The 13265-nt window shown below is 42.3% G+C and overlaps 2 protein-coding genes across 2 annotated transcripts; both read right to left on the reverse strand.

Annotated features, from left to right (window-relative positions):
• Positions 1-2433: 2433 nt before the first annotated feature.
• On the reverse strand, positions 2434-10232 carry LOC144742058 (putative ATP-dependent RNA helicase DHX35). Its single transcript, XM_078624560.1, is given in 24 exon segments — positions 2434-2472; positions 3446-3557; positions 3651-3722; positions 3821-3905; positions 4219-4345; positions 4464-4540; positions 4620-4737; positions 4739-4821; positions 4911-4965; positions 5121-5245; positions 5331-5541; positions 6173-6331; positions 6672-6768; positions 6840-6904; positions 6906-6953; positions 7364-7423; positions 7518-7587; positions 7683-7744; positions 7818-7922; positions 8036-8113; positions 8621-8713; positions 8804-8931; positions 9220-9268; positions 10224-10232. Coding segments are annotated over 24 exon segments (2127 nt in total).
• A 1059-nt stretch (positions 10233-11291) lies between these two features.
• On the reverse strand, positions 11292-12934 carry RAB5IF (RAB5 interacting factor). Its single transcript, XM_078624562.1, has 4 exons — positions 12827-12934; positions 11863-11966; positions 11650-11779; positions 11292-11333 (listed from the first exon to the last, which is right to left on the reverse strand). Exons 1-4 carry the CDS (start codon positions 12932-12934, stop codon positions 11292-11294), a joined length of 384 nt encoding a protein of 127 aa, XP_078480688.1.
• Between the last annotated feature and the right edge of the window lie 331 nt (positions 12935-13265).

Genomic DNA, 13265 nt, shown 5'->3' on the forward strand with positions numbered 1-13265 from the left:
GAACATGTCAATGTACAAACTGGATTATGGTGGGGAACAATCAGGCCCGAAAACACACGATCTGCTGCCTCGTCAAAGTCAGGTGCATGTGATTAATCACTGATGTCTCCAGTTACATCACACAGCACTAATGGACAACTGACAAACACACAGAGATAAACATTATTCAGGGCACAAAACACATAAATACAAATTGTAAAGCCAGTTCAGCGATCCATTCAAATAGCCAATATGTCCAAATAGGTCGTATTAACCAGGTGTCATTAACTGCACCAATAAATGATTTTAAAAAGGACGTTCTTTAACATTTTCTGCTTGCAGCATACATTGCACAGTATAAACCAAATAGTGAAAAAACCCTAGCTAATATTTTTAATATATATAAACACACGGATTTGTTTCTGTGTAGGCCCGTTATGCATATTTTTTATTCTGGTAAAGGTGTTTAAACTGGTGACTGTGAAGACGCTCTGTTGTTGAGACTCAACTGCCCTCTAGTGGGCGTCACTGGAACACATGCCCAAGCTTTTCCTTCATATTGCCCAGTTTGTGTTTGTGTTATTGACGACACTACTTAACCCACATGAGCTCCAGTTATTTCATTTTAAGTTTTGCAACATCTGCATCACAGGAAGACTTGGTGCCATAATATTAACTGATAAAATGTATGCTTTTGTGGCTTTAGTCATACTATTGTGCTTTAATGCTGCCAAACAAAAAAGTAGGATACTTGCTTTGACAGGACTACAAACTTATCTGTATTTTTTTCATTTTTTATCAAAATTCACAGAATGTCTGACAGAATTATAGCTTTAATGGTTTTAACAATGATAACCTCCAGAAGTACAAGAGCATTTCATCTGTACCATAAATATGGGCATCATGCATTTCCTAAAGGTTGACCCTTTTTTGCATTTTGTTTCACCAGCAGAATACAAACAAATCACCGTATCTTGGCCCCATATTTGTTTCATCTACTAAAATGCGTATGTTAATTATAGATGTACAATGAAAACCACCATTTTAAAGTTTAATATAGCTAAGTGGAAATATTATAAATATTCTAATTCTGATCGAGCGTTGGGATAAACATTTGTGTTGCAAGAGTGATACCCAGTGGCCAAGTCGTGAACTGCATGAGAAGTACAACGAAGCAGCTGACAGGTCTTTGCGTGACAATAAGGTTTTATTGAAGATGTGAGGAAGAAATGACAGTGTTCATCCTGGGTGAGGAATTGCAAAGGTCTACAGAGTCATGTGCATACAGCACAAATGTGGTGTTAACTACGTTTATCTACGAGATAACCTTACGTGTATAGGTCTACATCAGAGTACCAGTCAGCATGCAGGGGTACTTCATCTGTGTAGCCATCTAATTTGAGAGGGTTGTTCTTGCTACCTCATGAAATGCTGTTCTGCAATGTCACGGTGCCACGGAATCTACAGATTCAAGAGGAGGAAATACATGCACACAGGATTAAAGGTGGGCTACGGTCATTTTCTGTATGGCGTCCCAGAGTAAAACAAACAAAAAAATAATAATAAACTGTTCACTGATTCTTTCAGAGCCAAACATCTCTGGAGGAAACCAAAAGCACAAAGAAAAATGTTAGTAGCCAATGTAGAAACTCTGCCAGTCTACCCAAACGCCTGTGAGACGTTCAGCCTGACGACCCGACCGCGAACCAAATACTGACAGATAAATGCTGCTTCATTTGAGGCTTTGGATGCATGTCTGCATACACTTTCACAGACCCCAGTGGCACTTTTTTGTTGTTGTTGTTGTTTGATTTCACAGTTGTTCAAGCAACAATGCCCATCCCATCCGCAGATAAGATGATTTAAAATCGGCACGGAGTGGTGAAAAGGCCACTGATGCACGAGCACAGTTCAGAGGATCCAAAAGGAAAGCTCTTTTCACAGTATCGGTAGAGGATGAAAGTCAACAGAAAAACATGAAAGCAGTGCTGCAAAGTCCGGCAGCATTGTGTGTGTGTGTGTGTGTGTGTGTGTGTGTGTGTGATGGTACAGAGAATGGAAGAAATAAACTGCGTGCAAAGGCACCCAGGTAACGCGGCAAGCAAATTAATAGAAAAATAACTCTCTTGGAAATATCCCCACATTCTTTTGTCCTACAGCCATTAAAAAAAATAATGGAGCCTAGAACCAGCCGTTTCCTGGAACTGAGCCTGCTCTCACTATGTACAAGTATGAACGGACTGTATGACCGCGACGAGTCCGGCACAGCCTGGACGCGCTCAAAAGGATGAAATACAATCTAGATCAGCAACAACACTACAAATATACCACATAACCCCCATTCTAGCAGGGCCTTAGAGTGGGGGGCTGTGCAGGTGGACATAAATATACATATATATTACATCTTTATGTACAATCGAATGATGAGGGGCTTTTCTCTAGTGGTGAGAAGATTTAGAAGACCCGAGATCTTTTGCTGGCAAGCGAACCATGCTGAAAGAGAAATGAGACTTCTGTTAGCAACTATTCTATCAAGAAGAAGAAAATTGTACAATCGGAGGCCAGGTCCACACAGAGATGAGTTCAGGTGAAACCACACGTTGTTTTTAAATGGTATGGACCTTTCATCCACATGAACTGGCGTTTTGTATCCTGAATACGATCAGTTCTGAAAACACCGTTTGCCTGTGTGTGTGCAACCTACCCTACTTCTTTCCTGAACAGATGAGGCCATAGCTCCCCCTCTCCTGACACCAACAATGGCAACTAACCGTGTTGCGCTGGTGCTGAAGAAGCTGCTGAATGTGATGTGTCTGTTGGACCGTCCACACAAATATCTCATCTTTGTCTGATTCATATTCTCCTCTATCTTCTTTCTGTGTTTGAGTACATGAGTTTCTGTGCACCACATACAGGTCTGGCATATGTACTACAATGTATTCACTGAATTTGTGAGGATGCAGGCATTTCTGGAGACAATTTTGTGTGGACGGAAAACATTTTTTAAACTATTCTGGTTTCGTCTATTGTGGACATGGCCTGGGCCTCTCGACAGAAAAAAAAAAAATGTCACTGAGACGTTGGCCAGATTGCATCGATGTCTTCATTTTTCCTACTTTCATACAGTCATTTTGCAATGATAACATGAAGCAGATCTACCTTTCACTGCCAACACTTATTTTCACAAAGGGAGGTTAACGCCTCCCCAGTGTGTGCTTCTACACAGGAATCAGGTGCTCAAACATTGTCTGCTCAGTTTGAAATCTATGCAGCTTCTAGAACTAATGTGGAAACATGAAGCCTCCAGATAAATCCCTCTTCAGTGGTCTTTTGTAGAGTTTAAGTGAACTGATCCATCTGGAAGTTTGATCAGGGGATACGATGTAATATGGTTTTAACTGACATATTTATGACTCAAACAATGAAATGGGTCACATTGAAACAACTGTTTCTTTCGTTGACCTACTTTAGCCTGCTTGTAAAAGTGAGGGGCCAACTCAACCAGCCAGGACGACTCCACAGCGGTCACATCACGCATGTAGTATTTGGACGTCTGCAGGACTTCATTGAAGACCACCCTGGACAGGAGGCCGTGTCATGAGACAGATGATGCCAAACTACGAAATGTAAGTACATTCTATGCTGTACACAAGGGGAGAAACTCCACTCACCATTTGGGAGGTTTCTCTCCGTACAGCACAGAGTTGGGGTGGATGTGAAGCTCTCGGTCGTCTCGTAAAGTCCTGGTGAAGCAACAACAAAAACAGAGTAAGAGGAAGGAGATGTGATTCAGCAGCGTGAGGTCACCAATGAGCTGATAAGAGAAGAGGAAGGCTCTCACCGGTAAGAACCAGAATGGTGAATACGGGCGGCATTGGCAAAAAACCCAGATACGATGCACTTTAAGATCACGTCAGGATCCCCCTGAGAAGGAGGCAGTGAGACAGATAAACAGACTTTTCACAGAAGCTCATATTAAAAACAAGGCTACATTCACGCTGCAGGCTGATTATTTTCCCTACAAAATGACTGTCAGTGGGAACAACGAAATTTTAACCACCACAGAAGTGGTTTGGAATCTTTTTTTTTTTTGTAAAACATACTCACCTGTAGCAGAATTTATTGTGACATAACATAACCGTGAACAGACTTCAGCAGTTCACTCCCAGCTTCTTCTTTAGTTTACTTTTGTTCAAGGAAGTGTGCAGCAGAATTCACTTGCGTGTGGTGACGTACCTTCACTGGATGTCCAAACCACTTTAAACTTGTTCATGAGGCGTCGCAGCTGCTCTCTTACAGTAATGGCGCGCTGCAGACCTTTGTAATTCAGAAAGTGTTCCTGACACCACTGGGAGCTCTTCTGGTGCTGCAGATTACAAAAGGAAAAAGCTTTGACAGCCGTGATATGACGACACATCGCCCACAGTCCCTCCAGCGGTAACGAGCCCTGATGGATGAGCTCAGTATCTCTGCATGCTGTATACCTTAATGAACGCTTCATACACATTTAGCATGGTCAGGTGATCGCCCTCGGCAACTGCAAATTTCCTGTGCTCACGGCCTGCAGGGTGAGATAGTGAAAAAAAAGGGATAATTGTTACGCTGACAAAGTATTTCTCGTTCATTCTGAGAGTTTCCACAGCAGCTTACAGCAGCTTTCTTCTGATTGGATGGCAGAACAAATATATTCTGAATCTGCATCATGGCTGCTATGGTAACAATCTCCTTTGAGCAGCCAAAGTTTCCTGACTCCAGGAGGCATCTTGGCAAACATGGGGCTGAGAGGAAACTCAGCCATCCGCAAGCCCATGGGGTCGGTCAAACGGCCATAGTGGTCCAGACCTGTGGACAAACACACAGCCACTTAGCGTCTGGACAATGCTGAAGACAGCTAAAGGACAGTTATTTGGGGCACGGTGCAAGTTTCTCACCTCCCAGAGCGTACAGCAGCTCCAGAGCCTGAACCATGGTCTGAGCAGGAGGAGGCTGCGAAGAGAGAGAAAACAAACTGTACTCAGGTTTTGTCAGAAACAAAATGTCTGCATTTTTATGCTTTGTTCCAGATGCCTCTGCAACTTCACATGGAGATTTGTGTCAGAGTGGGGGACGACATCACAGCCTCCCTGTGGACGCAAACTCACTGAAAGGAAGCTGAACCGCAGGACGTTATCGATACCCAGGGCTTTAAGCTGCAGGATGACAGGGGCCAAATTGGTGCGCTGCATTTCTGGGACGGTGGCAGCAGGCAGTTTCTCAAAGTCCTCCTCTGATGAAAGCACAGGGGGGTAAAACACACGATGAGGAGGAGAGGCAGGCAGGTGCAATGAGGGGGAGGATACCTGTCAACATACCTGTGTACAGTCTGAAGCATTTCCCGGGTCGGTTTCGTCCGGCTCTCCCAGCTCGCTGGCTGGCTGAAGCCTTGGAGATGGGAGTGACCACCAGCGACTCGAGGGCGCTCAGAGGATTATAGGCACGCAGCTTCACAAAAGCACAGTCGATGACGAATACTACTCCACTGATAGTGATGGATGTCTCTGCGATGTTGGTGGCCACCACCACCTGAGGACACATTACACAGGTGGGAGTTGTCCACAAAAGCCCCTGTGACTTCCCTAAGGCCATTTTCCACACTGAGACAGGACCAGAATAGTTTAACAATGTCCAAGGAATCATCTCCAGAAATGCGTGAGTCCACACAAATCCAGTGGATACACTGTAGTACATATGCCGGGCCTGTATGTGGCGTTGTAAGGCTGCCAAAGAAATACACCAAAAACAGGAGACATAGAGCATGGGCACAGAACTGATGTGAAGTAAAAAAAACAGACAGATGAAGAATGTTGTTGGATGTTGGAGAATATGAATTGAACATTTGTGTGGACGGATGAAGAGACACATTCATGTTCAGCAGCTTCTGCAGAACCAATGCAACACAGTTGTTGGTGTTAGCGGAGTTAGCCCTAGGCTAAGGAAGAGGTGTTATGGCGTCATCAGCTCAGGAATGATGCGTATAGGTTGGAAACACACAGGTGAAACTATGTTGTCTTCAGATTAATTCACTCTGGGACCCGTTTACAAAAATGATAATATTCAGGCTCCCAAACACTGGTTCTTTGTGGACGAAAGGAAGGAAGGTTCTACACATCAAACATTCATGCTAGGTCCTGACAATCACCCAACCAGTATTCACCTTGCGAACTGATGAAGGCGCCCGCTGAAAGACCTTCATCTGCTCAGCATACGGCAGACCAGAATACATGGGAAGAATTCTCAGGTGCTTCTTCATGCCGTACCGGGACAGAGACCGGGCCTGCTCCTGCAGAAGGGATGCCACCTTCTCCACCTCTTCCTATGGGAATATTCGAATAAGAGGACTGAGATAAAGAAACACGTAAAGAAATGGAAACATTTCCATAGTCATTTGTTTCTGGTCTGGATCTGCTGTTCACTTCTTTTGAGTTTAAAAATGAGGGGGAGTCAGAGAGCTAATGTAACAACTGTCTGTGGGCCTTGTGTTGACAGTAGCTGACTGCTGCAGTTTCAGGAGTTTGTCTTCTCTTACTTGACTTCACACCATGTTTTTGTTGCATTTCTAGAGATAGAAATAAATGTGCCTCACTGTTTATACAAAGGCTTTCCTTCTCAATCTAATGGAGGCCAGCGGACAAATAAGAGGTAGGTCTGCTAACCTGTCCAGTAAGAAATGCCAGGACGTCGCCATCATCTTCTGTCTCATGTATCTTCATCACTGTCTCCACAGTGGCCTTCACGTAGTCTGGAACAGGACTGACAACAAACCAATTTACAGTAAAAAAAAAAACAAAAAAAACACCATTTCCTCAGTCTGGATGTCCTACCTGACAGTGTAGAAGACGTCCACCGGGAAGGTACGGCCCTCAACTGTTAAGATTCCACATGTGTCCCTTGTTGGGATCCCCGGTATCATTCAGGTTGAAGAACTCGTGGAATTTCTTCAGATAATAGGGATTTTAGAGTCAGTAAAATCAGCATGAAGCAAAAATTAGCTATTCACTTCCCGTCTGATTTGATCACTTTCATTTGATTTTCTTATCATTAAGCATATATTCTATTCCATCAGTTGATATTTGCAGCAAACTGAGCAACCACACATTAAAATGTCTGCACACATCCACACAGGATGACTAAATAATTTGCATGTGCAGATGAAAGACATTTTTAAAATCGCTGACCACAGCCATGACCTGATTGCGTCCGTCTTTCATTCCCGTATCGCAGATGTCAGTACAATGGGTTCTGTCCTGACGTCACCTTCTCCTCTATCTTTGCTCCTTTGTGTTTTTTTTTTTCTTCCTTTTCTCCCTACTCAAGCATTATCTGCTGATCTTAATGATGCAGTCACCTTGGCATCCAGAGTGGCAGAGGCCACAATCAGCCGCAGGTCTCGCCGTTTCTTCTGAATCTATTGATGAAATGCAGATAAGAAAAGTAAAGAGGAAAAAGTCAGGACAGTCTTGGTTTAGTGTGATAGGTTGAAAGCATCCGCTGGCTTCTACCTTCTTCAGTAGACCGATGGCGATGTCTGTGTAGAGAGTTCTCTCATGGGCTTCGTCTAACATCAACACACTGCAGATGACGGCACAATTCAATCAACTGATCAGACAATCAGAACTGCCGAGTCTCAGAAACGGGCAGGTTTAGAAGGGCCGACACATATGTACCTGTATTTTTTCAGCAGAGGATCGGCCATCATCTCTCGCACCAACATGCCATCTGTAAGAAACTGAAGCCCACAGGCTTAGTGAAGCTCTAGTGGGCGTTGAGCAGGGAAAAAACCACACATGAACATGAGATACCTTGATCCTTGTGGCCTGTGGGTCAGAGCAGTCATCAAACCTGATAGTGTAGCCCACCTCGTGTCCGAGCAGGGCGCCGCGCTCCTCCGCGACACGGCTGGCTACCTGTCATCAGATAAGAAAACATCAGGTTTTTTGAATGAGGCACATTGTTCTTAAGGGAAACTGGCAGACGGTGACAGCACAGTGCGTTAACAGCACGTCAGCAGAGCTCTTACCGAGATAGCAGCCACACGCCGAGGCTGCGTCACTCCAATCACTTTCCCTTCAGCTGCCCAGCCAGCTTCCTGCAGGTACTGCGGAGACCGACAGATAAACTAAATTGATTAAAGACTCACAGTGCTGATGTTTTGAGGTAGTTTTGAATGCCACGCAAACATTACAACACATGGACACGGGATATAAGTATTTCATTTTCCTGTCCTTGTTGGCCTGGCCAATCAGAAAAGTTCATGTCTGTTTGACTGGTTGGTGCAGTCACATAAAAAGTTAGTACTTTGATCCCAACCATCATCAGGAATTAAACTTTACCACTTAGACTGGAAAAACACTTATAAATCTAGAGAATGGTATTAATGGAAATGGTATTAAGAAGAAGAGAGCACAAAGATACGTGCTGCAGAAACGAGTCAGCATTAAGCTGCGATAAGGCAACAGAGGCCGTTGAGGTCGATAAAACCACTCAGGGACTGAAGAGGAGACTCTCCACTGCAGTAAAGATGTGCCACACTTTGGTGCATTTGTGATTTGAAGGGATGTTTTCTGTAAGAATGATAACAACAGCAGATAAATATCACACTTACCTGAGGTATTTGTGTTGTCTTCCCACAGCCAGTTTCACCCACTATGATGACAGTCTGGTAGCTTTCCACCAAGTACAAGATGTTGTTTCTGTGCTGGAGGTGAAACCATTCAGAGATGTTAGTTAGTAGTATTTTTGACGGACAGGAGGTTTCAGGTGAGTTTGGAGAAGCTGGCCTCCACACCTTGAACACCGGGAGTTTCTGCCTCTGCTTTTCGATGGAGAGGGCGGTGTTCGGGTTGAAGATGACCGGGGAGCCGGTGGTCTCTGAGTTCAGCTCCCGTTCCTCAGAGATCCCCGGAGCCTGGGAGCCTGTGTAGGGGGTGGGGGGTTCACACGTCGGGGGTGAAACGGGTGCTCAAATATGTTTTAAGTGACGTCGTCAATGACGGTTTTTAATCTCGCCTTGTGGTTCACCGTCTGTACGTCGTGTTTTCGGTATATACGCAGAGGTGAGCGGGCAGATATCACGCAGTTTCTGAGCTGAAGCTCAAACCGTCCGTTCTGTCTGATTTACACCAGCAGCTGCATCTAAAACTAGTTTAAAACCGGAAATTCTACACAAAAAGTCTCATTTACTGAATGTTTTGTCGAACTTACCCGGCTTCCAGAATTTCATCGTGGAGAAAGGGAACCGCCATCTTGGTTTCTACGTCACCCCCCCCCCCCCTTGCTAATGACGTCATGATGTGTAGCTTTATGAATGATGTCAAAAGGAAATATGTAAAAGTAAATTTGATTGCCTACATGTCAATTATCGATCCTTACTTTTTTTGAAATTTAAAAACTCGTTGTGTAAAAAATAAAATAGATAATACATAATAATAAAATAAAAAACTTGTACTTGTAAGAGAACGCTTTAACAGTGTTGTTCTGAGGATCCCAGTCACTCCAAGATTATGCTTACTGGGCGACCAATCACAAGTAATGGGAGTGTCAAAACAATATTTTTCACAAAGGTCGGGACGGTTACAGCAGCCCGAATTATCCTCAGGTTGTGGAAGAGTACATCCCCACGGACTATAAAAAGTGGATTGAAAAAATGTCAGAAATTGCATCATATGAACAAATGTTAGAGAGTCAGTGACAGCGAGGATAAGAGAGGGCTATGGGAACGTTTTTTTACCACAAGCTCATAGGAACAATTGGGTAAGAATTGAGACGATTGTATAGCTGTGGACCGATCAATATAATATACTCTGTACTGGCATTTATAGGTAGGTACCATATACCAGTGAACCACTATAACCCCACCCAACGGAACTGTCTCTAAGTGTGAAATAATAAAAATATATGATCAAAAAAAACGTGTTGTTCTGGTATTTTAAGTCTAAGAATGGTCCCGGTCAAAAATGTCACGTTGCTTCTCAGAATATTTACAGTATTTTATTTAGTTTTTTGTTTTTTTTTTATTCATCCCATCTACTAGGTGTCTCTTCTGTCAGCAGACATACAGACAAATGTTGCAGGTGTTCTGCGTAGAATTAATAATCTGACATGTCAATGAAAACAGAAGCACCATCTCTCTGAAATGGAGGCCAAATAAAGCCTATGTTTAATGATTCCCAAAAGATTTGATCAGAAAATACATTCCTTTCACACACCAGCTGCATATCTTAACAGTTTCATTATCAGCATTTGCAAGAACTGTTTTAAAAGTTCTCGACTATAAAATACTGTGGACAATGTTACATCGAACAGGATATAACATGCGTACAAATAAATCAGCGAAATACAGATGAGTTCGACAAAAGGGACATTGTACAGAATTTACAGGTAAATTTAAATTAATTCTGAAACAGGTAAGACGTTGGAAGCTACATGTGAGGAACAATGTTAATTCTTTCTACCCTGCTAACTATCGTCATCTTCCAAAGACACATTGAGATATACGAACACTGAGTCAGAACAGTGCACAGACCAGGTTTATCTTGACTCTGAGCATTTGCATCTGAAATAGGTTTCCTCCCTCTTTGATTTGAGGACTTTGGATGGACAGATAAAGTTCCTGACCTATGTGACAGCATTTCAATACTCTGGACAGACAATGAAATTAGGATTGGATATGTGCCGATTTGTTCAGTTTTTACCAGAAAAACAAACAATTGTAGTGAATTTGGGTGATACACCCATAAAGCCACAATAATAATCTTTTTCTGATTATGTAGTTTTATTCACCTGATGAGTTTGAAATCTAAATGGATTTCAATGGACGACAGGATGTTGCTATTATTGCCCAGTTCTTGCAACTTAAATAAACAGCTTGCGAGCAATATGCTGGAATTAATACACAAACATCAAGGTCAAGCTGACCAAGAGAAAGCATCCATATTCTGATTTATATGAAGGTATTGATGCATGATGAGTACATCTTCAACCAGCTGCCTGTACTTGCATGTTTAGTAGTTTGTCTAAAACGATGACCGCAGCAAGATGACAAATAACAAAAATATAGAGATGTGGAAATTGTATCCTACAATTCGAGAAATGTAACTGAACATGTCTGTCATGGTGCTCTTGTGGAAACTTTAAATGAGGATCCCCATGATGCACTGTGCACTGAGGAGTCACACTGTGCGTCGGAGCAGCAACACTGCTTAGGCCGTGGAGTTCTGTGTCTTGACAACTGACTTCAACAAAAATGTTCGTTTTAAGTGTCCTACGGATTTCTTTCAGTCAAAATGTAGAGCTGTGTAAAAGATTATCCACACCACCTGGGAAAGACAAAGAAGGATATCAATGATCAATTCACCTAATATACAAAAAAGCTGATATGTCATTACTGCTGCAAAAACAAGAAATAATGATAATATTCCTTTGGTTCCAAATTACCATAAAGTCCAACTGGTGTCTGGTTCTGTGCAGTTTGCATATTGTATTATCGTGCACAGATTTAGAACAGTTAATCTATATATCAAAGGGTTCAAACAATAGAGAACATGTTACATTTACTAAGGCGTGGTCATGAACCTAAAGAACTTCATCTCAGTTTACAGAGAATCTATAATTCCTTTAAACTAAAAATCCCACCAGAAACAAAGCAAAAGATGTCATGAAGCCTTCTTTGGTGAGTTCCCACGTTCCCCCATACTCCTCTTCGTCGATCTGCTGAAAGCTGCTGAAGTACACATAGAGGACGCCAGCGTTGATGATGCAGAATCTAATGAGGCAAACACATGAAGTTACTGGGTGTTCTCTTTTAAATTAGATGGACATTTTAGAACTGATGGTCTGACTACTTACATGGCTATTCCCAGGAATCCTTTCAATGGGGCGATACCCCATATCACACCAAGGATTACTGCAATAATTTGCCGCAGCCAGTAAATCACATCTAAAAACTCATCCTGTGAAAAAACGGCAATAAAATAAAAAATTATTCAAAGAAAGGAATCCTGATTGAAATGTTGCCACACTAAAAATGAATAAGGAAAATACTTACGGAAAATAAGTACAACAATCCCATTTAATACATGTTGAAAAGTACAGTTTAGCCAATAGCTTTTTTCCTATTAAAGTATTTTGGACGTACTATTCCTTACTATTCAAATTAATTCCGCCATATGAACTCTTTCACAAATCTGACACTCGGACAGTTATTGATGTGGATGCATATATACACATAAAGTCTCCTATTTGCAGATCAGGCAACGTAAGTATGAACATGTTAATGATAAAAAATAATTACAAATGGGAGAATATGGCTGGCAAACACATACCATGACATGAATAAAAACCTACAGTTAGAATGATAAAGCAGACAGAGGATATTAGAATAGTTACAGTAGATGTAGTAAAACTTTTTACTAATGATGGAGGCTTTTTCATTCATTGTGGAACTTTGAACTTCTGTGCAACGGGTAGTATTTGTTGTATTATTTAATATGCTCTATTATCAAATGAAAGCGGATCAATGGATCTTTTAATTATTTAGCTAATAAAGCTAATAAGCTAAATTAGCTAATCAGCTCGTCTCGCACATATCACAGGCTGGGATTGCTAACCTGTGCAGTGGAGTCTACACTGCCATCACTGTTAATCGGCTCTTCCACAATATGTTTGTCATCAAGCTAAAACCACATTTAACACTTGACAGGTTCATTCTTAGCATGACGGCTAGAACCCGACAGACGTCTATATGACGCCAAATAAGATGCAGATATAACGTTATACAGAAAAACCCATTTAAAAACGGCAACTGACTGACCTTCTCCTCCCAAATGGCATTACTGTTGAACGCTTTGCTCCATGTGGACTGTTTTACACCCCCATTCAGCATATGACTTTCTTCTTTCCGCTTTGAACTGCTCGTCATTCTTTGCGGTTTATTTCGCCTACAAACCTCGAAAAGTAAGAATTTCAATCGGATAAAACCTCAGAGAAGACTATAGAGTCTAGCGACAAGTAGAGGGAAATAGTACAGCGATATATACGTGGGCATTAACAGAAAATAGGCTCCGCTGAGCTGACAGTTTCTAGTCACTAACCTTCGAAGGCTATCTGAGCATCGCGCAATACTGTTTGACCCCGTACAGAAACAGCCAATCAGAGAGTGCGACGTATCTACGACTCTGGCCCGGAAGTCGGGAAAATCTACAGCGACACCCAGAGGCCGATAGCTGCAGAATAGAATTAAGATAATTGAC

Source organism: Lampetra planeri, unplaced genomic scaffold (assembly GCF_965212315.1).
Source record: "Lampetra planeri unplaced genomic scaffold, kcLamPlan1.2.h2 scaffold_839, whole genome shotgun sequence".
NCBI classification, from domain to species: domain Eukaryota; kingdom Metazoa; phylum Chordata; class Hyperoartia; order Petromyzontiformes; family Petromyzontidae; genus Lampetra; species Lampetra planeri.

Coding starts and splice junctions, on each gene's coding strand:
- RAB5IF (XM_078624562.1), bottom strand. CDS start 12,934: ATGACGAGCAGTTCAAAGCGGAAAGAAGAAAGTCATATGCTGAATGGG. Junction 11,780..11,862: donor GGATTCCTGGGAATAGCCAT/GTAAGTAGTCAG, acceptor TTGCCTCATTAG/ATTCTGCATCATCAACGCTG. Junction 11,334..11,649: donor CATCTTTTGCTTTGTTTCTG/GTGGGATTTTTA, acceptor TGTCTTTCCCAG/GTGGTGTGGATAATCTTTTA.